General features: G+C 40.9%; 1 protein-coding gene and 1 long non-coding RNA gene across 2 annotated transcripts in view; one reads left to right on the top strand and one right to left on the bottom strand.

Annotated features, from left to right (window-relative positions):
• LOC135202075 (steroidogenic acute regulatory protein, mitochondrial-like) overlaps positions 1-4865 on the top strand; it is a 32160-nt gene extending 27295 nt beyond the window's left edge. The window contains exons 2-3 of the mRNA XM_064231332.1: positions 4357-4461; positions 4677-4865. Coding sequence (XP_064087402.1) covers positions 4357-4461; positions 4677-4856 — 285 coding nt within the window. The 3' untranslated portion in view covers positions 4857-4865. The remainder of the gene's footprint in view (positions 1-4356; positions 4462-4676) is intronic.
• Positions 1-27434, bottom strand: part of LOC135202556 (uncharacterized) — a 105132-nt gene that overhangs the window by 52287 nt on the left and 25411 nt on the right. The window lies entirely within an intron of this gene.

Raw genomic sequence — 27434 nt, 5'->3', positions numbered from 1 at the left:
TCCCAAAGAAAGGGACGACAAAAGAAGGGTGATCTTAGACTTGTCCCGTCTAAACTTGTACATTCGTTGCGACAAGTTCAAAATGCTGACCATCTCTCAGGTGTGGACCTTACTTCCCCGTGGGGCCCGTGTCACCACCTCTATAGATCTTACAGACGCCTACTATCATGTCCCGATAGCTCGGCACTTCCGACCATTCCTCGGCTTCAAACTAGGGAAAGAAGCCTACTACTTCAAAGTAATGCCCTTCGGGCTAAATATAGCACCAAGGGTTTTCACGAAACTGGCGGAGGCAGTGGTGCAGGAGCTAAGATCCCCCTCCCAGGGTATATTGGTGGTGGCGGTACCTAGACGATTGGCTAATCTGGGAGATGGACAAAGGCAAATGTATGAAAGCCACGGACAAGGTCATGTCTTTCCTGGAATATTTAGGGTCAAGATCAACAGGACCAAGTCCCGGTTGACTCCGAAGTCGAAGTTCCAGTGGCTAGGGATTCATTGGGGGACTTGGATTCTCACACACTTTCCATTCCAGCAGGAAAGAGAAAGGAGATTGCCAAGGCAACAAGACAATTCTTAAAGTTGCAAAGAGACTTCGAGAAGGAATCAGGAGAGGGATCCTAGGCTCGCTCCAGTTTGCCTCAGTCACGGACGTTCTGTTGAAAGCCAAGCTCAAGGACATCAATCGAGTTTGGCGTTCGAAGGCAAATGCCAAGTGTCGGGACAAGTTCGCCCGGATACCTCTGATTCTCAGAAAACGCCTGCGCCATGGACAAAGGCCGCCAACCTAGCCAAGGAGTTACCGTTGCAGTTTCCTCCCCGTCCCTAGTGGTGCATACGGACGCATCGCTGACAGGTTGGGAGGTTATTCACAGCACGAGAAGGTTCAGGGAACTTGGTCACCTCACTTCCAAACACTTCACATCAACATTCTGGAAGCTATGGCAGTGTTTCTGACTTTAAAAAAGCTCCGTCCTCCAAAGAAGACTCATATCAGGTTGGTCCTCGACAGTGCAGTAGTAGTACACTGTATAAACAGAGGTGGTTCAAAGTCAAGTCATGTGAACCACGTGATGATAGCAATCTTTTCTCTAGCAGCCAAGAACACCTGGCATCTGTCGGCTACTCACCTGGCAGGAGTCCACAATGTAGTGGCAGACGCCCTGTCTCGGTCGGTCCCTCTGGAATCAGAATGGTCGCTGGACCAAGAATCCTTCGAGAGGGTTTGCCAAAGAGTACCAGGTCTAGAAGTAGATCTGTTTGCCACAGAGGCAAACCACAAGCTGCCTTGTACGTAGCCCCCAATCTGGACCCTCTGGCATATACTACGGACGCCCTGAGCATAGATTGGAACCAGTGGACGAAGATCTATTTATTCCCTCCAGTGAACCTTCTCCTGAAGGTGCTGCACAAGTTGAGATCCTTCGAAGGTCAGGTGGCTCTCATAGCCCTCACTGGCCCAAGAGCAACTGGTTTCCCCTTCTCCTGGAACTAGGTCTTCGCCCTCACCCTCTCCCGGACTTGAGACTATCGCAACAAGTTCAAACGAGGACTGTGTTCGATTCCTCAGGTCTTCACAAAACCCTAACGTTATGGATTTCATGAAGTTTTGCAGGTAAGAGAGTAGGCGACATTGATCCCCACAGAACATGTTGTTCTTGGAGTCAGACAAGAGAGAGTCTACGCTTCGCCAGTATGACTCAGCAGTTAGAAATTTTGTCTTCGTTCCTCAGAGAATCAAATATCAAAGTAATGACATGAACGTGGCCATAACCTTCTTCAGGTCTTTGTTTGAACAAGGCTTGGCAGCTGCAACAATAACAACCACTAAGTCAGCTCTGAAAAAGATTTTTCTTCTCGGGTTTGGTATCAATCTAACCGAGTCTTATTTCACCTCTATCCCAAGGGCATGTGCACGTCTACGGCCCCATTCACAGACCGTCGTCAGTGTCATGGTTTTCTTAATGATGTTCTTAGGTTAGCCTCGGAAACAGACAACTTCAAATGTGATTACCAACCATTTTGGCGTAAAACTCTGTTCTTATTGATCTAGCTTCAGGTGCCAGAATATCAGAGCTGTCATCTTTATCTAGAGATGAAGCGCATATTGAGTTCCTTTCCTCGGGGGACGTGTTGCTTTCGCCAAATAAGCAATTTCTAGCTAAGAATGAAGACCCCTTGATGAGGTGGTCTCCATGGAAGATTGTCCCGCTTTCCGCAGGATCCATCTTTATGTCCTGTTAAAACTCTTAAGGACTATTTATCTAGGACGTCTACCTATTCCGAAGGCCCCCTTTTCATTAGAAAAGATGGTGGTACACTATCTCTAAAAGGCATTAGGCAGCAGATTTTTATATTTTATCAAGAAAGCCAGCCCAGGGTCATTCCCCAATGTGCATGACATTCGGGCAATAGCAACTTCTGTTAACTTCTTCAAATATATGGACTTTGATGATCTGAAGAAGTATACTGGTTGGAAGTCACCCTTGGTTTTCAAAAAGCACTACCTTAAGTCTTTGAGAGGATCTTAAATATCATGCAATAGCTGCAGGAAGGCCAGTGTCTCCTACTGCTACATCATTATAGTACCGTCCTTGTGTCCTATGAATCTTTTCAATTATGCCAGCCTCATTAACATTTACCTACCTCAGCAAATGCCTTAGCTATTAGAATAAGTGTATAATCGTGTATAGTTTTACGTACATACAAATTATCTGTAATTATTTTATTATGTATGTGACTTGTTGCAAATGTTGCCACATGTTTTGGCTATATAGTATATTTTGTAAATAAATTGTATTTTTTCCAATTCTAAACTATTTTATTATTTCCTTTGATTTCATTAATATGATTTTTCCTTTCAGGATAGTATAGCTTGGTGTTTCTCTGGTACAATTTCACGGAGCGACACGGCTGAGCCCAGAAAAAGGATTTTGACGTAGGAAAAATCTATTTCTGGGCGAGGAAGCCGTGTCGCCCAGTGAAATCCCCCCTTTTTTTTCTTTTTTCCCCCCCCTTGCTGTGCACCAAGCTTCTTTGCTATCGATAAGTATGACGCTGCAGTCCCCTTCAACAGGGTAGCTGGGTGTGACCTATAGGTCGGCTCCCCGTTTTCACGGTCTTTTGATGAGGAAAAGGCTAATTGGAGGGGTTGCTGTGGTAGTGTTTAACACTCGCCCCAGTTCTATACCGACACCTTTTATTTAGGTGAGCGAGTCAGAGACTTCTGACATGTCCAATTTAGCAGTTCTCTGGTATCATAGCAATATTTTACTAGAAATAGTGCTAAAGGGACACATTTCACTGGGCGACACGGCTTCCTCGTCCAGAAATAGATTTTTCCTACGTTCAAAATCCCTTTATTATTATTATTATTATTATTACGAGTATTATTATTATTAGTATTAAGTATATATATCCCCTTAAAATGCTTTATAACAATGATTTACTCAATTCAAAATATTAATATTAATGTCAACAGCAAAATATCTATAAAATGTTTAATACAAATTAAGTAAATATTTAGTACAAATTAAAAAAACTAAAATCGTCTTTCAGAACATTTGACAACAAATCAAATTACCCCTGTACCGTATACCATAGCTGTTTCTCGCATAGCATTGAAGTATTAATCCTGTTAAAATTATCACTAATTCAGTTTGTTTTGTATCATAAACACTTTTTATTCGCTTGATTATGCATTTTTTCATATTGAGAATGTGCGTACACAAGGCCCGGTTCCCCCCAGTTTATTTGGGGCGGACTCGGTTAATGGCAGTCCGGTTTTATGGTGCTAGACGGCACCTTTATGGCACCATAACTTGCAGAGTTCTAATACTAAAGTTGCGGCAGCCATAGCATACTAACGGAGGTGCCATTAACCGGTTATTGGCACCACAAGCGCCATAAATCGACAATTTTCGGTTAATAGGGGTTTTCGCTCATCAGAGCCCCACCGAGAGCAGAACCCCCACCGATAAATGGGGATTGCCTGTAACTAGTCATTTAATTAGTAGTTTAAAAACCATACCCCCATTTCAAAATGTATATAACTTCTTATTTTGATACACTATCATAAATTATATCGTTATTTAAAAGGGTTAAATAACGTTGTTAGCGTATCTTTATACATTGGAGTTGTTTGCGTACTGTGGAAAGCCGTAGTTATGTTATTTGCTTATATACTGCATTATAATTTTTAGGAATTTGTTGAAACTATATATTGTAAAGAAAAGCCAGAATGGCTGACATCATTTGCCATTATGTATAGTACTGAATTTGATGTGAAATGAGTTCTCTCCATTCCCTTTTGTCTTAATTTCTGTGTATTTTTTCAATTATTTTATTGATTTTCAGGGTGAAGTTGATATAGATCCAAAAGCATTATTCACAGAGATGGTGTATAATTTTGAAAACATGCCTACTTGGAACAAAGCTGTAACTTTGGGTAGAATTGTACAGGTGGGTGAATTCTTGTTAGTCCTTAATTGTTGGCAGTTAGAATTTCCATTTTTTTTCAAAAGAATTTGTGTAACTGTTGTTTTCTTCAGTATTTCAAGCCCTTATTTGACAGATCACAAATCATGGATACTTCAAGGTGAAACACTTTTGTTTTTTTGTGTTTTATTTATTCTGTTCTTGTAGAGTAACCTTCAATCTTATAATGCCCTTTGCAGACAATTGATAGCTCAACAGATGTTGTCTATCAAGTGGCATCGGAAGGTCCGGGTGGTGTTGTCACTGCTCGAGATTTTGTAAATGTTCGTCATTGGAAAAAGATTGGTGACAACTGGGTTGCTGGTGGGATTGCTGTTGTTCATGATGATGAACCTCCACAGAAAAGTATTGTTCGGTAAGTAGAATTTAATTTTGTAAGGCATTGGTAAATAAATGAAAAGAATCAAATGGGGAGAGAGGAAAATGGATTAAGTGTATATTACTACTGGGCTACAGCCCTCTTCTATCATTTGAGTCATTGAAATACTGTATGGCGATATCTTAATTTCTTTCTTTGTTGTCCATGTGGTTCTCAGAACATTTAGTGTAAAGATGTCATTAGTAAATAAAATCCACTGAATAAACACTTAAGTAAAAGATTTCCTAAAAATGAAATTAAAACAAAAAAATTAAATGCTTACAGTTTTATTTTTTGTCATGTGGAAGTTTGAACATTATATTTTTTAGTGTAGGCACTGCTCATCCTCACAGAACTTACTCCTATGGTCTCCCTTGGGTTCCATGAGACAGATCAATTAATATCAAGAATTCTCTTGCAGTTGGTCTAGGCTGCAATATTGCCATTGTTGGTTCAGTGATGGAATGTAAATGGAGTCAAGGCAGGAAGGCTTGCTATCCTGCCTACAGCAGCCACCCAGATCACAGTTAACCTTTCTTCTGCTAATGTGGCAACAATGGTTTGGGTATGCCATACCCCATAATTTCATTACTCTTATGTCTTTTTGAGAATTTTTATGATATGCAGTGCCTCATTCCAGTGATGATGCAACTATCTAGTGATGAAAGTCAAACATGTAGTCTTAATTTTCATGTGGAATAGTGTTTTCTAATATGATATTCCTATTCCATGTAAAAATGCAAATTTTGTTTTGCCTTCAGCATGACACTCTTAGATTGAGTATTCTTGTATATTTTCACGTCTCTTAACTCTCTCATTTTCAATACATGTATAGAGAATGTTCCTAAGGGATTTCAGTATGAGGGGATTTTTGTGATCGTTTTGGGTGAGATTCATTTCACTCTTTACTGCTTAGTAGTGTCTACCTTTTACTAATATTTCATTATCTTCATGAACCCCTGATTGAGTGAATTTCTTGTTACGCCCTTACTAATACAGATGCTAATAGTATGGCTGTCTGGGCTACTTGCTTATGTCTTAGGGCTCTTATGCTCGATACATGGGCAAGTATGGTTTGTCAATTAGTGTTGAGGTATGGTATCCAAGCATACAAATATTCAGCTCATCCGTAGCTGCCCAGGAAGTGTAGGTGGTTCAGTATTTCTGTGTACAGAAGCAGTTTCCGAGCACAGCTTTGGTACTATGTTTTGAAGCATTTTTGGCTAAGTATGGTAAAAGACCTCTTAAAGGTTAAAAATTATTTTACCTCTTTTGTTGCGTTGAAGGTAAATCACTAACCCGGTGCGATTACTAATTCGGCACTACCTTCTGCTTGGCAATTTTAAGAGTAGCACTGATGCCATAAGGCCTTATTATAGAGTAAGTTCTTGTTGCTACCATATGACTGAAGGGATTTACTTGCAATTTTTACCACTTAGTCTATAACTAATAACAAAAATTCTATCTTGGAAATATTTAAAAATTCGACCTCTAAGTTCATTTGTTTTGCAGTTGAAAAAAATCATGATGTCACCTTTTTGTACCCGAGACATGCTAAGTAATTATATAGCTATAGTTTTCCACGTACGGCAGCCTAAATTCAAATTTCACAGGTAGCACTTTGATTGCTCAGTGTAGGTATGCAGTGCTGTCCCCCAACAGCATACAGGCAGTTCCAAGTTGTCGGCATACTCGGTTAATGGTGATCCCATTTTTGGCAATTTATGGCGCCATAAGCGCCAAGTTCTGGTTATATGTGCCATAAGGTGCCAATAATAGAGTTATGGTGCCATAACATAACCTAAAGGAGGTGCCATTAACCGGTTATCAGCACCATTAACTGGATATCAGCGCCTATACAGTAATAGCCCAAACTTACGCAAGGTCAAGTTCATGACCCCATTGCTCAAAGGGAATTTTCACTTAAGTTTGGCGTACTCTGAAAATGCTAATAAATGCATACTTCTAGAGTTTGAACACTAAATATGACCCTTCATGCTCCCTAAATATTAAGTTAACTTTTAAATGAAATTGAAGTTACTGTAATTTCATTTAAAAGTTAGCTTAATACATTACCCTTAAAAAACGAAATATATTGTTGGTAAAAATACAGGAGCTCTTTCGACGTATGAGATGCTCTTTCGACATACATAATGTAATTACAGCAGACATAAGTAGCAATTTCAACATACAGTGTCCATTTCGACGTACGTGATGTATTGGCAACCCTTCAACCTGTGCGGAGGTGGTGCGCAGTAGCCACAGTGTAACGCATGCGTTCCCAGCTATAAAAGACAGCATCCCAGGTGCCAGGTCAACATTTTAGCATGACTTTTTGAGACATTCAGTACTTCCTTGATGTATGCTGTCCTCACAGTGACTTATGTTGGACCATCATGCTCCAAAATGTTGTGAAGGTGGTGAGGAAGAAGGCTTATGAGGATGTAGTGGACCCCTTTCTTCAGTAGCCTCCCCTAGCCAATGGTTTAGATGACCCCCGTCAGGTCCTTGGTAGCAAAGATTCTTCGTCTCAGGCATCAGTGGGCCAAATTGATGTTGAGGAGGAACAAACTCTTGTGGAATCTCTCAGAGTTGGACATCCTTGGCGATGACGAGGAATCTACATTAGATGCTGATGGTTATGTTTCATTTTTACACAACACTTCCTGTACATATTAAACAACATGATCCTTATTTGCTATGCTATATACTTATTGATATGGCACCAAATTATACTCAGGGGAAGGAAGGTTTGGAGATGTTGCGAGTTGTTTTGAAAACTGTAATATGCACCTGGCTATTTTCCTTCAATTTCCATACCCGAGTGCTATGCAAGGCCAAGGTGGGTAAGAAAGTTCAAGGGCAGAATTGAGTCAACAAAGCTGCTTTATTTTTATGATTTGATTAACATATTTGGGATTCAAGATTTTCAGTACTTTTATACTCTATGAACTTCTCATATACTCAGACACCAAAGTACAACCTAAAGTTAAATATATATATTTTTAGTATTGATAAACATTACCTTAATATAGTTCATCTAGCCCTAAATCCTCAAAACTGCACCAAAAATTTACCACATTGGCAACCCTGTTACCTCCTGTTCTGTCTGCCAGTTGGCAACACTGCTGTTTGACAGTTACAAAAACTTCCCTTGAAAATCTTTTGTTAACGAGTGCCTGTGTTTACATCGCCACTTTCTATAAAATTCCTAAACTTTTGTGCCATTAAAGCTCTCATTATTTGTTAATATACCTTTATGTTATTTACCATTTATGAAATCCACGAAATTAGTGAATTAACTTTTATTTCTTCATTGTGGATTATATTTCATTTTGACAAACTTTTGCACAACCCAAAGTTACTCCGTGACCTGTTCAATGAATAACCAAGATGATTCGTCTCTTCCTTCTGCTAGCAGCGTCAGGAATTGGCCGGTTTGTGGGACAAGGATGAATAGCAGGGAGTATGAACCCCATGACATTTGTAACTCTGGTTGTGGACAGGTTTGTGACTTGACTTTTCGTTGTGACTTATGTAAATCTTGGTCTGACGTAGAAATGACGGCGTATGTTAAGGATCAAAGAATCTTGCAGCGTAAAAGCTTGTCTAAGGAGAAAAAGAAATTGGTAGCTACTCTTATCTAATGATTTCCTTGACTTGAGTGCTCACAGTTCTGGTTCTTCGGTTTCGGTATCATGTGATTCTGATTCTGAATCAATTGATGTTTTGCCACCTGTACAAAAAAGTTAAGTATATCTTAGTTTCACCAGACCACTTAGCTGATTAACAGCTCTCCTAGGGCTGGCCCAAAGGATTAGATATTTTTACGTGGCTAGGAACCAAATTGGCTAGGAACCAATTCCTCTGATTCTGCGTTAGGCGAGCCGGGATTCGAACTTCAGACCACTGGATTGGCAGCCGAGTGCAAAAACCACTCGTCCAGTGTGGAATGCCAACTGTACAACCGGTAACTAATGAGGTAGTTTCTGAATTTGACTCAAAATTTTTGGTGGTGGAAGGTAGTTAGAATAAAAAATTTGAAACATTACAACTTTGTTTAGATAGAGACATTTCAGCTGCCAAGTTTAAAAAGTTGTCAGAAAATTTTGAAACAGCTTTTACTAGGATGTCTAACAATCTTTTAGATTCATTTTCAGCTCCTCGTCAGGTACCTGTCGACAGTACTCTGGGTAACGGTGCAACAGATACCCCGGCTTGTGAAGCCAGTCGTGGCGAAGGCCTAGTGGGTATCTTGTCTGGGCAGGTGCCTTATGATTCTATACCCAATGTGTCCCCTGTTATTTCCGTAACAGTGCCAAAGGCGCTTATTTAGGAGAATGGGGGAGGGGTATTAGTGTCAGACCTAAGACAGGTAGTCGTCAGGATGTTACTTGGAAGTTTCACAGTTATGCTCTGACGATGATGATGGTGTGGATTCATGTGATATTGGTGCAAGTTGAACGACAGTCTTGATGTTGAGTTAAAAAAAACTTTTGATTTAGCTTTGAGTTTTCTTCCACAGGCGAGGCCTAAAAAGCAGAAGCAGCCTCTGCCTCGCTGTATTACAGAAGGGATTTTTCTTGAGGGTCCTTCCCGGTCGCAGGAATTTTTATGTTTTCCCTTTGCTCAGAGGTTCGCGAGGATGAGGGCAGATGTCACTGCTAAACTTTCAAAGGTGATCAGGGAAAGGAAGAGGAAGTTCTCTAATCTTCTACAACACCGGAGAGGTGTTTATCAGGTGGTGGATGATACGTCATTCTCTCAACCCCCCAAACCAAATTCTGATTTTGTCCGACTTTTGGGTCAGCCTTTGTTTTTCGAGGTTTTGGTCTCAGTCTCGCTCAAAGACCTTATTGCTGTGGAGTCTGTTATGAGTTCCTTGCAGGAGGCTCAATCCTTCAACATATGGGTCCTTGGAGGTCTTTTAATATATGTCAAGGACTCCGGGTTTGTTCCTCCCGATGCTCCTTATTTTGAAAAATTTTGCTCGTCCATTTCGATCGCTTCTGTACATCAGAACGACCTTGCCGCTTCTATGCAAACCTTTCTCGTTTCACTAAGGCATAACCTGTATTTGTCACAGTTTCCCTCTTCTGTTTCGGAGATGTGGAAAATAGTTTATTGTCTCTTCTCCTTTTGGCAATTCCCTTTTTGATATGTGTGCTTTCTAAGGTTTTGAAAGAATATCAAGGCAATGCCTCTTCCGAAGCTCACTGGGCCTTATCAAGAACTTTTTCCTCTGGTTTTTGTCCCATTTCTTCAAGGGGTAAGCGTAAATTTAGTGCCAGACTTGCACCATCTGCTCCAGCCCAGCAACCTCCTCCTTCTGGCTCGTTTCTCCTGAGTACATCATCTCAGGTTTCTGGCACCTTGGTTTCCTCCTGTGGTGCTCGCCCTTTGAAACGTCAGAGAGGTTCTTGGTGCAGATCTAAGGGCAGCGGAAGAGCTCAACCTCCAGGAGGTCCTTCTTCTTCATCCTTCTCTGTGTGTAAGAATTTTCGAAAGTAGGAGTCATTACCTCGTCTGGAGACCACAGTAGAAGCTTGTCTTTCGCCACTGGTCAGCTTGGCAGGAGAGAGCGGTGGATGCTTGGGTACCCACCCAGAAAATGAATGTTCATAGGACATCAGACAAACGTACTTTACAAGCTTGCGAACTTTAAGCCCCAAACTTAAAAAGTGCTTGTGATACACCTAAAATGTACCCATTTTTGTGTACACTTTTAGGTTTGTGCAAGCCTTCAATATGCTTGAAATAAACCTTAATAAAAGCCTTGAAAGAGCTTCAAAAAAACCATGGTATATACCTTCAAAAAGCCCATACAGAACCTTAAATAGGTTCTGTAAATGCCTCATAATTACCTATTAACTGCTTTTAACATACTTTGTACAATCCTGTATGGACCCTTAAATAGGCTTTATAAATGCCTCATAATTACCTTGTAACTGCTTTATACAAACATTGTAAGGATATTAAACAGTCCTTATAGAGGCCCTGAAAATGTGTTTACAAGGTTTACATGAACCTTGCAATAGCTTTGAATAATAATTTTCAAGACCATAAAATGAAAGTTCATATACCTTACAATAAATAACTCAGGAGAATGAAAGTTTTAATCTTGCTTATCTTTTATTTTGCACTGACACGTTCCAGTGAGGACTAACACTTTACAAGTAAATAATGTGGCCTCTGTTTTGTATATAAATAACCTACACATACACTAGATTGATTCTTACCTCAGTAACAACAACCTCATTCCATAAAAAAATTACAGTAAAAAAAGTACATATATATAAAGTATGTATGTACATACATACATACACACTTGAGACTCGTGCTAATGGACAGCTATTTTTATAAAACACACATACACATAAAATAGTCTGTACCATACTGAAGATTGCAACCACTTCGCATGATACAAAGAAAAGATGAAAGATTCAAATATATCACATCCCACTAAGCACATGAACCATTTGTTTTGATTTTATTTCTATATTTCTTCGGTAACAGATATATGCATGTACAAACATGTACAAATATGCCAATATGTAGATACATAAAAAAAAAATAATAATTTGGACGCACACACTTCCATCTCCCTTCCTCTGTGGAGTCATTGATTTCTTCCTCATAATTTTCACTGAAGCGGTAATAGCTGCCAAAAACTGACTGTGGTACAGTTCCACCTATTCAACCAGATGCCATGACACAATTCAGCCATGTCTCAACCTCCACAAACAATTCAAGTCGCATCCTGAAAAAGAGTGATATATACGTAGTTTTCCCTCTCTCTCTCACATTACGTATTTTGTGTGTTACTGTAGCCTACAGTGTTTTTTAACTGATTTGGAAATCTTTAATTCAAGTTAATTGCTTCATATTAGTAACAACTGATTTAACAAAAAAATATACTACATGAATATACCAGTACAATATAGGGTAGGGCCATGAAATTTCACAAGATATAATAAATTAACTGTTCTGGTAACTCACTACTCAGTCCATTATACTGTAATAAGATAATGAACTTGCAGACCCTGAGAAAAATATGAAGCTATACCTCATTCATTTTATCCTGAACCATGCAGGAGGGAATAGCCCAGGTGAGTTTGTAAGCCAAACGCATATTTGCTGCTACTGTACAATTACAGGTCTGAATTATTTATTTATTTTTTGCATTGGTTTTACAAATACCGTGCTTTATCATATTTCATAAAAATGTAAAGGTAATATTATCACAGCATTGAAACCTACAATGAGTTTTAAAAAAAATTATTTGGGACTAGGACCAATCCCTTTCTCAATATTTACCATGAATATCTGTTCCTCAAACACTAATTGCACTAACATCACCCATTAGTACTTTTCTTTCAATGCTAGAGGTCCTCCAGCAAGGAAAGGGTAACTCTAGGGAATACTTCACACCTTATTTTCTGTTTTCCATAAAAAAAAAAACTTTTGGGTAATTCCTACTACGTATTAGAGCCACATGAGCTTATACAATAGTAGATGTCTGAAATTAAAGGAGAATAGTGTACAGAATGCATAGATAAGAGTCAGTAAAGGAGGAAATGTCTAATAATGAAAATAATGATGCTTAAAGTGGAGGTTAGGTTAACCAATATAGGTTAGGCTAGTACACAAAATTTAGTGTCCAAATAATGCTTTACAGACACAGAGGTTAGGTTAAGCATTATAGGTTAGGTTAGTGTAGAGAGAGAGAACAAAAAAACTACATTTTGTATACTAGGCTAACCTATAATGCTTAACCTAACCTCTGGTCAATTAAACATTACTTGGACTGGAGGCAACTTTAAACAAAATTATTTTTGCAATTTGATATTTCCTCACTTAATGACTAGCCTAGTATCTATGCATTCTATATACTATTGGTAAGGGTTAAGAATGCGGGATCCACTGACCATTAATGTAAATAAATACAACTTAACCTAATATTACTAATCTAATCAACATAGCCCATGTTATCATTAAACTGCTGATTTATTGTAAATTTATGAAGGTTAAGTTAAATAAGCCAAATACTAAGTTAGACTATAGTTCTACATAAAGAAATTGAAGAGGATTTCACATTCTTTACCCTTAATTAACCCTTAGGTATTCTCCTTAACTCAGAGTGGTGAAAATTAAAGATTTTGAGATGTCTTTTGGAAATTCACAATTTCAGAATTATGTTACGTATTTAAAAGACAGCTTTCTGATGTTATTTTACATATTGTTTTAAGAAATTCAAGTGGGGCAGACCCTCCAGCACCTCAATTTTCAATTGGAAATTGAAAATTGTCCTCCGGTACCAGAGCTTCCAATTTGTGGCACTCTGTCTTAACTTTAGGAGTCTACTTTTTTATAAGCTTGCACAGCCTTAATAGCCTAGTAAGAATCACCAAGTTACCAACCTTATACTATTTGTTTAAATATGTAAAAAAAAGAAAAAAAAAAATTGAAATAAACCTTGGTCAGTAAAATAGGAAGTAACCCTTTATTCTATAACTACCCAAGGGGCCATATGGGAATCGGGGTTTTGGGTGCACTAGCCTAACCTAACCTATGCGTCAATCAAGCATTACCTGGATGGGGGTTTGCGCCCATACCCCCTTTAAAGGCGGGGGGGCTTCTTCCTCACATCCCTTGACTTAATTACTTAGCCGGGGACGGCCGTAGGACACCATAAATTAGGTAGGTAGCTAGTACTAGCCTAGTTTAGTATAGGTTTACTTTATTTTTGGCTGAGACCTTGTCACCTTGTACAGCCTACATTCTCGCCAATTTTAGTCCAGCCTAAAGGTTTGCTCACATTAAAACCCTTACAACAAAAGCAACTCTTCCTAGAGTTCTTGGTATTTCAATTCCCCAAAGAAAATGCAGAATTATTCCCTATGTAGACTAACGTTACTTTTCTCTCATATTGCTATAGGGATATACTATAAAATGATAGTGAAAGATAATGGCATAAGCTGTAATCACTTACCTAAGGGCCCTGGCTTTCTCAAGTCGTCATAGTGGTATCTATATCAGCTGGGATGCACTTGCATGTAAATTTAATTCAGCCACTTTGTCAAACAAATTCAGTTCGTGCGGCCCGCCAATTTGTTTACGCTGCTGCAGAGACATCTGGTGGCGGCATTTGGTGACCATTTCACACACAGTTCAAATTTCTCGATCAGAGATAATTGCTGTATCATTTTGGGCTTATATAAATATATTTCATTACTCTATATGCTGTCGTTTGCTCACCAAATGAGGATGAATGTTTAAAACAACAATTAGCCCTTAAACGCCGAAGCTGTAAAATAAAAATTGTCTCCCGTGTGCAGGTGTTTCGGAGTGAGCACGGAAGCGGAAAAAATATTTTTTCAAAAAATCACAGCGCGCTTAGTTTTCAAGATTAAGAGTTCATTTTTGGTTCCTTTTTTTGTCATTGCCTGAAGTTTACTATGCAGCCATCAGAAATGAAAAATGTTATCATTATCATATATAAATAGTGCGATATATGATAGCGCAAAAACGAAATTTCATATATAATTGTATTCAAATCTCGCTGTGCACAAAACAGTTAAAGGTAACAAGTTACTTTTTTTTTTTTATAATGTACACTAAATTGCAATCATTTTGGTATATAAACACATTGTAAAACGATAAAACCAACACAGAGAAAATAGTATCACAAAATAATGCATGAATTCTACCGCGCGGACGTAAACAAATATTTTGTTCATGAACCTTACCTGCCAGATATATAATATAGCTGTATTCCTCCGAATGTCCGACAGAATTTCAAAAACTCCCGGCACACGCAGTGGTCGGCCAGGTGGTAGTACCCATTCCCCGCCGCTGGGAGGCGGGCGTCAGGAACCATTCCCATTTTCTGTCAGATATTTTCTGTCGCCGGTGGGCAGCCAACAAGTGTTTTCTGCACCTCCGTCATTGGATTTTGGAACTCTTTTGGTCCTTTGATATCCCGATTGATTTTTTGGTTATTTGATTTGGATCGGTGGTTAGGCATTACGCTAATTGTGGATTGATTTTTGAATTTGGCTTGATTTTTCCTTTAACTTGAGATGTCTGGATCTAGTTCGACTAGCGCCAGGAGTATGTGGTGTGGAAGAAGTTCAAGGTGAGGCTAACCGAAATCTTCGGTAGACCCTCATACAGTGTGCGCTAATTGTCGGAAACATGTTTGTGTGTCCTGATGAATCGCTGCAATGAATGTGAGAGTATGTCTGATCTGCGTGGAAGGCGTTATGAATCTATGTGTCTAAAATAGAAAGAGATAGGGTAAGAAGGAGTGTAACGCCAGTTACACATCCAGTGGAATTTATCCCTCCTAAACCTGTGATGCCTTCGGGCCCTACATTAGTGTCTGTGGAGGTAATACCCTATCAATGATTCTTGAATCTTTGCGTAGCCTGGAATCAAAAGTGCAAGCATTAGAAGGTGTTAATAGTGCAGTGGTGTGTAGTGATAATGCTCCGAGTGTTGCGGAAGGGGGGTCGGACAAACGATCTGACGTTCCTTCGGCAAGACCTGGGGGCGTTTCCCAGGCTTCCAAAGTTCGTAAACGGATCGTGAAAGAGTGTTTTTCGTCATCAGAATCGTCCTCCCCGCGCATCGGTTGGAGCTTTCGGAAGCAATCGCACCCTTTGAAGAGGACAAAGACGATAGATTGCGCACAAGCGGGCCGCCGCCTTTGATTCCTCAGAGGAGGAGGACGCTGCACATCCCTTAGCCCCTTCGTCGTGCGTCGTCTCAGAACAATTCGAAGACTCTCCACCGAAAAAGAGAGCAAAGGTGCAAGATGTTGCACAGCGACCGGCACCTTTGGTCTAAGGTGGGAGAAAGACGCTTCACGTCCTTTCTCTTCTTCTGTGTTTGCGATCGTCGCCGGAGAGGATGTCTTTTGACGACAAATGTCTTTTGAGCGCCCTGGTTGCGCTAAGGATATACCCGTGGCGGTCCATGTGAGAAGGAGGAGGGCTTCCCCTTCGCCCCTCGTCTTCACAGGATCAGCCCTAAATCGAAGAAGATTGAGAATTTGCAACATCAAATTGCCTTATTAGTTGCAGAGAAAGAGGATAATTCACGTCACAGGAGGAAGGATGATAAACTGCCAGTCAGAGATCCAGGCAGTCTCCTTCTCATCGCCTCTCTTTTTCTCCTGTTACCTCGCCTTCCAGATTTCGTGCACGAAGGTCTGCAGAGCACGACGTTAAGGCGGCAGCGAGACTTGACGCCAGGCCTGACGTTCGACTGGGCGCTCGGCTCGACGCCGGGCGGGGACGCTCGCTGGAGGCCAAGCGTGACGCTCGGCAGGATTCCATCTGCTGGACGCTCGGCTTGACGCCAGGCATGGCGCGCAGCTGGACGCACGACGTAATGTTTCTTCAGACATTCGCCGAGATTCGGAGGATAGTAATGAATCTGAAGAAGAAAACTTGTCGGAGGAATTAACTGAAGAACAATCATCAGCAGTATCTTCAGATTACAGGTTTTGGTTCAATTGCTTCGAACCTCCTTTGAAGAGAAGTTTAAACCTGAAGCCCCGCAGTCGCCTCCTTCACAATTGCTATCGTCTAAGGCTATCAAGACTCCAGGATTGTTGAAGATGGCTACTTCATTATCAACAAAAAGGGCTTTTAAGAAAATGCAGAATTGGATGGAGTCAAGAAAAGCCCGAAACAAGAACGCTTTCGCCCTACCCTACCCCCTTCAAGACTGACAGGGAAGGTGCAGGTCTTTGGTATGAGACAGGGGAGGAGATAGGTTTTAGAGCCCCCTCATCGTTTTTTCACCAAGGTGACTTCGCTACCTTGGTAGATTGCACCGAAGAGATCCCTTTTGTCGACGACGAAAGTGCCCTGGACCCTTTCTGAGATGGACCATCATATGAAGGGACTCTTCCGTACGATAGAAGTTTTTCAACTTTTTGGATTGGTGTTTAGGGGTCTTGGATAACCGGTCCGCGTAGTCCTGATTCGCTTAGCCTCGAGGAGCTGTCCAGCGTGCTTGCGTGCATGGACAAGGCCGTCAGGGATGGTTCGGAGGAGTTGGCTTCGCATTTCTGCACTTCGATTTTGAAGAAGAGAGCGGTCCTATTGTGGTTTTACTGCAAAGGCGGTCTCTATCTCTCAAAAGGCAGAATTGTTGTATGCGCCTCTTTCGAGCCATCTTTTTCCTCAGGCTATGGTCAAAGATCTGGCTGTCAGTCTACAAGAGAAGGCTACCCAAGACCTCCTAGCTCAGTCGGCAAAGCGTACGGTGTTTCTTCTACGTCGGCATGGGCGCAACCGTTCAAGAAGCAGAAGCCCTTTCGAGGTGGAGTTTCCTCGAGAACATCTTCTCGAGAAGTACACGTTCCAGAGGCAGAGTCTCGGCTAAGATCAGAGGAAAGAAATGAACCAGATATCCTTCAGCCACCAGTAGGAGCCAGGCTTCGACTATTCTCAAAAGCTTGGATAGAAAGGAAGGCGGACAGCTGGTCGCTCAACGTCATCAAGCGGGGTACAAGATTCCTTTCTTGAAACCTCCCCCACTGTGCACGACACCCAAGGATTTATCCCTATTTACCATCAGGAGAAGCAACAATACTTTTCGATCTGCTCGAGCAGATGTTGGAAAAGAGAGCGGTGGAACAGGTCGTAGACCTGGAATCTCCAGGCTTCTACAAAAAACAGGATATTCCTGGTGCCGAAACAGTCAGGAGGTTGGCGACCAGTCTTAGATGTGAGCAGTCTGAATCGGTTCGTACAGAAGCAGAAATTCAAGATGGAGACACCTCAGTCAGTTCTTGGGACCTTAAGACCAAACGATTGGATGGTTTCATTAGACCTTCAAGACGCGTATTTCCACGTCCCCATCCATCCACAGTCGATGAAGTATCTTCGGTTTGTCCTAAAAGGGACAGTTTTATCAATTCAGGGCGCTTTGCTTCGGCATTGAGCACTGCCCCTATGATCTTCACAACTTTAATGAAGAACGTGGCGAGGTGGCTTCATCTTGCAAATATCAGAGTCTCTATGTACCTGGACGACTGGCTCATTCGTGCCTCCACTCAAACGCGGTGTCTGAAGGATCTTCAAACAACTTTATCGTTGGTGAAGTCCCTGGGACTACTGGTGAATTTCGAAAAGTCACATCTGATCCCAACCCAATCCATCTTGTATCTGGGGATTCAGATGGATTCAGTGGCTTTTCGAGCTTTTCCGTCCCAGGGACGTCAGCAGCAATGTTTAGACAAAGTGACAGCCTTCCTAGGGAAAGATTCGTGCTCGGTGAGGGAATGGATGAGCCTGCTGGGGACCATTTCCTCGCTGGAGAAGTTTGTTTCCTTGGGGAGGCTGCACCTCAGACCGCTACAATTTTTTCTCAAGGAAAATTGGAAAGAAAGCAAGAATCTGGATATGAGCTTAAAATTTCAAGAGAGGTAAAACATCACTTAAAATGGTGGCTAGATCCAGTAAAGTTGTCGGAGGGCGTGTCCTCTCAAGCTTCAGAGCCCCGACCTAGTGTTGTTCTCCGACGCGTCCACCACGGGGTGGTGAGCAACATTATGGGGGAAGAAGTGTCAGGCACCTGGAGAGGGGAACAGGTGTCTGGCACATAAACCTAAAGGAAATGGCATAGGCCATCTTTTAGCTCTCCAGTTTTTCCAAGAAAAGTCTCTCATCGAATAGTCCAAGTCAACTCAGACAACACCACAGCTCTGGCGTACTTGAAGAAGCAGGGAGGAACACAGTCTCGGTCCCTTTTTGCACTGGCAAGGACGGAGATCTTGCTGTGGGCAAGGGCACTGGACGTCACGATCCTTACAAGGTTTGTAGCAGGAGTAGAGAACGGTTCCGGGTGCAGATCTCCCTCAGCAGACGAGGTCAACGTCTGCCAACCCGAGTTGGACTCTGCGATCAGGTGGTATGCCGAAGAAGCTGGTGGGGGTTTATGGGGACGTCCGTCTAGTGGACCATTTTTTGGTTTGCGACGTCCAGAACGAAGAGGCTTCCACTGTACTGCTCCCCAGTAACTATCACCCCTGCGGCAGTGGCAATAGACGCACTTCTCTGGGACTGGAACGGATGGAACCTGTACGCCTTTCCCCCGTTCAAGGATCCTAGGGGAAGTCATGAGGAAGTTTGCGGCGTCGGAAGGACGAGAAATGACTTTGATCGCCCCGTTCTGGCCGGCGAGAGACTGGTTCACAGAGGTCATGGCCTTCGTAGTAGACTTCCCGAGGACGCTTCCAGTAAGGACAGATCTACTCAGACAGCCCCACTTCGAGAGGTACCACAGAAATCTCTCCGCTCTGAGTCTGACTGCATTCAGACTATCAAAAGTTGGCCAGAGCGAGAGGCTTTTCTAGGTCAGTGGCAAAAAAGCTATCGCCAGTGCAAGAAGAGCTTCATCCAATGCAGTGTACCAATCGAAGTGGGCAGTCTTCAGGAGTTGGTGCAAGTAAGAACGGCATTTCCTCCACCACGACCTCTGTGAGCCAGATTGCTGACTTCCTTTTGTATCTGAGAAGGGATCAAAAACTTGCAGTCTCTACAATCAAGGGGTATAGGAGTGTGCTTTCAGTTGTCTTTAGGCACAGAGGCCTGGATTTGGCGGACAACAGAGACCTTCACGATCTCTTGAGATCTTTTGAAACAACGAAGGTTCAACAACCCAGGTTGCCGTCTTGGAACTTGGATGTAGTTCTGAAGTTCCTCATGTCCAGTCCATTCGAACCTATGCATACAGCTTCCCTGAAGGATGTTACTAGAAAGCTATCTTCCTGACTGCTCTGGCGACGGCGAAGAGAGTCAGCGAGGTACAAGCGATTAGCAAATACGTGGGCTTTAAAGGTTATAACGCGGTTTGTTCCTTGAGCCCAACCGTTTCCTGGCAAAAAAATGAAAATCCGTCCAACCCTTGGCTAGGACCTTCGAAATTAAAGGGATGGACCGAAATCATTGGGCGTGAGCCAGAGAGAGTTCTTGTGCCCTGTCAGGGCTCTAAAATTCTACCTAAAGAAGACTAAGGATTGTAGAGGTCTTTCGGATAACTTGTGGTGTTTCGGTAAGGAAGCCAAATTTACAATGTCGAAGAATGCTTTGGCTTTTTTTCTTGAGGGACACCATCAAGGAAGCGCATTCATCCTGTCAAGAAAGTGATATGAAAATGTTGAAGGTGAATGCGCATGAAGTGAGGGCTATTTCTACGTCGGTAGCCTTCCAAAAGAACATGGCACTTAATGACATCTTGAATGCCACATTTTGGCGTAGTAATTCAGTGTTTGCCTCTCACTACCTTCGGGAGGTGAGGACTACATACGAGAACTGTTGCTCTTTGGGCCCATATGTCGCAGCAGACACTATATTGGGTACAGAGAGTAGCTCTCTTCCTATCATTTAGGAAATAATATGTTAGTTTGGACTTTTTAATTTTATTTCTTTTTATTTTTTATTTTAGTTTATTAATTCTTATTTAGGTGTTGAGTTTATTGTGGTCTTGGGTCGGCCGCCTTAGGCGGACTTCCCTCCATTAGCCTTGGTTATACGAAGTTTAACAGATAGGCTAGGTCAGGTGGTAATGTTTTTGCTTCGCCCTCATAATAGGGTAAAATGTTTTTGCACATTGTGGTCATGCACCCGTTGACAAATCATCTGTGCGCACACAGCTATATAGGTCACGTCCTTGCTGGGCACCTCCAGTGAAGCATTAACAGCATTCGGTGTCTAATCAACACCTATATGATCTGTCACATTGTGGTACACGCTCCCCGTGGCAGTTCATTAGAGCGCACCAGCTACACAGGTCACGTCCTTGCTGGCACCTCTAGGAATGCATTACCCAAAAAAATTGGAGGTCTATAATGTAGGATCTAGTTGTTTTTTGTGGTCACGCCCCCGTTGACAGATCCTCTAGAACTCAACAGCATCGCAGGTCACTACCTTGCTGGAGTCTCTAGTAAAGCAGAAGCAGACTTGGGTGACGGTACTCACGAAGTCAGCTATGCTAACAGGTAAGGAACCAAGATATCAATCAGGTAAATGGAATTGTTTCCCAAAATCCGAGTCTGTCTCCCCCTTCCTCCAAAGGTGGGATTCAGCTATATATATATCTGGCAGGTAAGGTTCATGAACAAAATGATATTGTTATGATACAATAAAGTTTGTTCATACTTACCTGGCATATATATTAATCAAAGTGCCCACCCACCTCCCCTCAGGAGACAGTGGCACTAGAAATATCTGACAGAAAATGGGAATGGTTCCTGACGCCCGCCTCCCAGCGGCGGGGAATGGTACTACCCACCTGGCCGACCACTGCGTGTGCCGGGAGTTTTGAAATTCTGTCGGACTTCGGAGAATACAGCTATTATATATATCTGCCAGGTAAGTATGAACAAACTTTATTGTATCATAACAATATCATTTTTTCCAAAAATTCACCATAAATCTAAATATTGTCCTAGAGACTTCCAATATCTTTTCAAAATGAAGACAAATGATGAATCTCACTATACTGTAAGAGTATTAGCTTACAATTGCAGTTTTCGACCATATCTGACGAGTTAAAGTTGACCGAATGTCGAACTTTTTTATATATTTTTTTATATGCAAATTTATTTCGGAAATTAGAAAAGCTACAACCTTCAAATATTTTTCGTTTTATTCTACAGGAAATTGCGCACATTTTCATATAAAAAAAACTCTATGAAATGCCTAATAGAAATGGAGAAAATATTCCGAGAATGGGATGTACGGAGATTTGTGGCGGAGAATCCGCGCGAGGAGGGAAAGTTTTTTTTTAAATTAAACACCATAAATCTAAATATTGCTAGAGACTTCGAATTTGTTTCAAGATGAAGATAAATGACTGAATATTACTAGACTGTAAGAGTTTTAGCTTACAATTGCGTTTCTCGACCATTTCGGTAGAGTCATAGTTGACCGAACATGGTTTTTTTATATTTATCGTGATTTATATGCAAATATTTCAAAAATGAGAAAAGCTACAACCTTTAATTATTATTGTTGTATTCTACTTGAAATTACGCACATTTTCATATATAAAACTTTATGTAACGGCTAATTTAAAATGGTGCAAACATTACCTACAATCGCATGATGATTTTTTCGGAAGAGTTACCGCTTGCGGACGTAAAGAAAATGTTATTTTTTTCATAAATTCACCATAATCGAAATATTGTGCTAGAGACTTCCAATTAGTTGCAAAATGAAGGTAAATGGTTGAATATTACTAAAATATAAGAGTTTTAGCTTACAATTGCGTTTTTCGACCATTTTGGTAGAGTCAAAGTTGACCGAAGGTTGAAATTTTGGCACTTATTGTTATTTATATGAAAATATCTCAAAACTGATAAAAGCTACAATCATGAGTATATTTTTTTATTGTATTCTACATAATAATGCGCACATTTTCATATATAATACTCCATGTAACGGCTAATTTAAAATGGTAAAAAAATTATGTCAAAGTGACAAAATAATTTCCGAGATGTGTCACAGATACTTTTTAGTGCAAGGCAAAGAAATTCGGCACTTGCACGCCTGCGTAACGATTGTAAACAAAACACCACCTTGATCCGTGAACTCCCAGCATCCCCCAAGGCACGTAATTCAAGAGTTTTCGGCTGGTAGGCCTAAAAGTATTTTCCGCGAATTTTTTTGAAAAACTTTTGTATGTCACATAAAAATACGTCCAGTCAGCACCCGAGAGAGAAATGTTGACGTAAAATACGTCCAGTCGGCGTTTTTAAGGGTTAATAAAGGAAGTCTTTTTAAGAAATGGAAAAACCTTTAATTTCCCAAATCAATGAGAAAACGCATAATTTACTGTATATCGAGTTACATTTTCATTGACGTCCTATGTATGTGAAAAAAACGTTTGTTGGAAGTGTGTGAAACACTCACCTAAAAAGTGCCTTCATGAGCCTGAGATGAACAGCGTATTTGAAGGCTCACGAACGTTCGCTTCTGGGGGGTGGGGGGGGGGGGGGGTTAGTGGAGGTCCGTGAGGTCCCTGAAGGTAGGTTACGAGATCCCTTTTGTTTCGAAACCTCCACTTTCCAATAGTTCTCTTGAGTTCAGCAGTTATTCCCCTCACTCAATCAGGGGTCAAGCCTTGGAGAATGAGCTTTTGGCCCTCTTGAAGAAGGATGCGATAGAGCGAGCTCCTCTTCCTCCCGGGTTTTACTCAGAGGTGTTTGTGGTTCTAAAGGTCTTGGGCACCTGGCACCCCATCATAGATTTTTCGGTCCTAAACAAGTTAATTCTAAAGTCCAAGTTCCGGATAGAGACGGTTCAGACTTTTCTTTCATCTGTCGGAAGAGGGGGACTATGATTTCCATCGATCTGCAGGATGCTTATATGCAAATTCCCATCCATCTGAAAAGCAGACCTTACCTTTGGTTTTTCACGAACTTTGGAGTTTTCCAGTTCAAAACCCTTTGTTTCCGCTTCACCACTGCTCCACAGGTCTTTTCTTGGGTGATGTCCTGTTTCAGCTAGCTATTCTGCATCGGTTAGGAGTAAGGATGCTTCGGTATCTGGATGATTGACTAGTCCATTTGTTAAATTTTACAGAAAACATCTTTGTGTCCAGTTAGATCATGAATTATCTGGGGATTGTTTTAAATTCCCAGGTTTTGAGGGCTTCTCCCTCTTGGAAACGGATGGACAAGCTTCTAAATCTGGCTGAAGAGTTTCTGTCCTCCAAAATGCACCCAGTCTCTCTTTGGAGGACTCTCCTGGGCCATTTTGTTATCCCTTATCCAACTGGATCCCGGAGGACGTCTCAGAATAAGGTCCCTTCAGTCAACCCTTCACTAGTCATAGGATTTCGTGTCTGAGAACATGATAGTCGCCTCCTCTCCACAATGTCAAAAGGATCTCCGTTGGTGGATGCAAGTTCACCACCTTGAGTCAGGGACGTCTCTTCTTTCAGTTCCGCTGGACCTAAGTTTTGGTCAGACGCCTCGGATCAAGGTTGGGGCTTTTGGTCAAAGGAAGAAAGGATCATGTCACTAAATTGGAGGGAACAAAGGGCAGTGTACACGCGCTCAAACAAGTGGTGATAGAGTTTTATAATTTTTCGTTCACCTGCCTGACTCACAATTCATGCTTTAATAATCTATTTTTCTTTAAGAAGATGAAAGAAATCTTAAGTAATGACGTTAAAAGTAGTCACTGATATCTTTAGAACATCATGTTATATTATTGTGTAAAACTATTTTCCGTTTAGCAAAATTGACGTGAACAAAACGAAGTGATAAAAACGTCATATCACAACTACTGACATACATTACTAAGTAGATAGGAGACACCTATCACTAGTAGTATCACATAAACATAGTCCTTACATTATCATTTAATTATTAAGTTGAAGGTAGTTGAATGATTCCATTTGTTAAATTTTACAGAAAACATAGGAAACATATAAAATGCTAACAAAGATAAAGAAAAAAAGATAACCTAACAGTGTGAACCATGCAACCTCACTCTATTGCTTTCAATGTCGTTATGTGCGTGGGAATCTAATGTCATTGTGTCATTTATCAGTCAAAGAAACATCTCTCACTGAGCAAGAGACAATTATTGCACTGCATTCGGTACAAGTTCCGTTATAGAGATATCAACAAAGCTTAATATTACTGGAGAGAATACACATAGATGAATCAAATTGTTTATGGGAACAGAAACAAAGTTTAGAAACATGGGTCTAGAGGTTGGAAACTCATCGAAGAACCACAAGAGAGCAAGACAATACAGTAGTGTAAATGTGCTACAGTAGTGTAAATGTTGATAAGCAACATTCATTTGTGAATTTTGAATTTTAGCATCTCGTAACGATATGTTGAACCAGGAATCCATGACTAGGTCTACGCCATGACTGGTGTCTGATGAATACTTAGATGGAGAGGGAGAGATTTTTAAAAATGCACTTGAAATCTTTGGTAGTTGTTTAATGAATAAGCAAACTTACCTTTGATGGATGAGAGGTTTAGTTAGCCTTACTTTTATTTATTTTTTTTATATCGGTGTCCAGTAAATACCATGGATAGGGAGGGAAACAGATTCAATGATGCCTGCATTTTTTCTTCTTCAAAACCTAAATCATACATTTTATTGGGAGATAATTTATTAACATCGGTCTGATCCCTCCATCATTCCTATATGGCATCACATGCCCCCCCCACATCTCACTATGAATTCCATGGTATGAAAGCATTACTAATGATAACGGTTATTTTAAAATTCCCATCACTGACAACCGAAGCCTTAGAATGCATGTGTATAAAATACTTTCTGCTCAAAATTACTTGTATCTTTCATTCCCCAAAATATTGGCATCACTCGTGTTACACCCTGTATGATTGTTGTAGCTGTCAAAGAACAACCCCTGATTACAGCAGTAGGTGTTTATTGTAAAAACAAATATCTGAAATAGACATAAACGAGAAAGTCACCTTTCATATTTCTTATCTTTTCCTCTACTTATAATCTTCTTATGGTAGTAGGTCTAACCTGACATGTGAAACTAATGTTAATTCATATTATTTAGAAGAAATTAATAGCTACAGAAAGATCAGCCCAAGAAATCTTCTATGAAAGTCCTGACTCCCCCCAGCTTTCCAGAGTCTCCAGATGAAACAGGGTGATATGCAAGAATTCGATAAAAAAAGACTGAATAAATGTTTTGTTTTATTTTTTATGATTGCTTTTGACTTTGAATAGCTAGGTCTGACTAAATTATGTTATAAGCAATTATGAAAAGGATAACAAAAAGGAGATCACGGCCAATAAAAAAAGAATAACGGGAATAATCAAATAAAGCAGATTAATAGTATAGATATTGTCGAGTTAAATATTCACTCACATTACCTAGGCTAATCATGTGTGAAAATCAGAAGTCAAATTTAGGCCCATTAAATGTGTCCTGCAAATTATTTTATTGATCAAAGGACAAAATTAGTTTAATTACACATTGCTATTAAAGAATATTGACGCCTTATGTATTATTTATCAGCTGTAGGAGTCAAAATGACGACACCCCAGTACAGTGCAGTATGTTGGGTTAAGACTCGAGCAGCAGAAAAGCTAACTTCAAAATGAATGAAATTAAAATTTGTGGACTCATCAGTATATATTTTCCTTACAAAATAATTATCTTTGATACATTGAATAAATCTACTATGTAATTTATTTTAAGTATAGCACCTTTGCAAGGAAATATTTTTTGTTAAGTAAATAATCTGACACCTGCTTATGGCAATATTTCCATAATGAACAATGAATTAAGAAACTACGCCAAGTCTTCGTGGGCTAACTGCACCTAGTCCTTCTTTCATTTTAGGATCAGCTGTCGGAGTCGGTTGTAGCAATCTTCATCGACAACACCCAGCAGCGTCTCGTACCTAAGAAACCAAGAAGGTACCCAATCCCCATTGAATTTTTGGTGCCAGATCTTCTTCCCCCCTTACCAGACTCCTTAGTGCTGGGACCGACGCTCTATTGCAGGACTGGGCCTTCAAGCATATGCTATTCCTCCATTTGGTCTGGTGAGGGCAGTCCTCAACAAAGCGAGAGTGACCAAGCGTCTGGATCCCACCCTGATTGCCCCCTTCTGGCCGTAGAAGGAGTGGTTTCCCAACCTACTGGAAGAACTAGTGGAGCCCCCCCTTCCATCTGCCAGAGACCAGATCTTCTCAAACAACCTCATTTTCATCGGTTCCATCAGAGGTACCACATGCGCTTCATCTTCGTGCTTGGAGACTATCAGGAGATTCTCCAAGCAGGAATGGTTCTCCTCCAGAGTGGCTCAACAGTTGGCTCTTGCCAGGCTGGCAATCAACTAGAGTAGTTTATCAAGCAAAATAGTTGGTTTTCAGACATTGGTGTAGGTCTCAGGTGCATTCAATTTCTAGACCTTCCTTACCGAAAATAGCCGAGTTTTTAGTTCATTTACATCATGACAGGGGCCTGTCATCTTTGTGCATTAAGGGTTACAGGTCGATGATTTCATATGTTTTTAAGGTAAGGCTCCCTGAAATCTCTTCTTCTTATGTCATTAGAGATTTAATTCAATTTTTTCCCATATCTCGACCTAGTCCGTGTTTGTCTCCTCCACATGGGATGTTAATAAAGTCCTTCAGGCTTTGAGGTTCCCTCCGTTCGAGCCTTTGAATATGGCTGATTTTTAGGGACCTCTCTTCTCAGACACTTTTCTTTGTCTCTCTGGTGACAGCCAAGAGGGTGGGTGAACTGCAAGCACACACTTTTCTTGTTGCCAGATCTGAATAAGACATGATTTTGTCATACCTTCCCGAATTTGTGCATAGACCAAATTGTCTGATAATCTCATTCCCAGGTCTTTCGTTCCAAAGTTGCTAGTCACTTTGTCGGTAATTTTGAATGAGGAATTAGTTCTTTGCCCTGTTAGCACTCTCGTGCTATGTACGTCGCACGAAGAACATTCAGGGTTGTCCCTGTCATTTCGTTGTTGTTTATGTTCCTTTATAATTTTTCTTTTCTTTTTTTCCTTTTCCATTTATTGGATT

The sequence above is a fragment of the Macrobrachium nipponense genome, chromosome 30 (genome assembly GCF_015104395.2).
Source record: "Macrobrachium nipponense isolate FS-2020 chromosome 30, ASM1510439v2, whole genome shotgun sequence".
NCBI lineage: Eukaryota > Metazoa > Arthropoda > Malacostraca > Decapoda > Palaemonidae > Macrobrachium > Macrobrachium nipponense.
The sequence above is the reverse complement of the archived record's forward strand: the minus strand, read 5'-3'. Positions and strand labels throughout refer to the sequence as shown.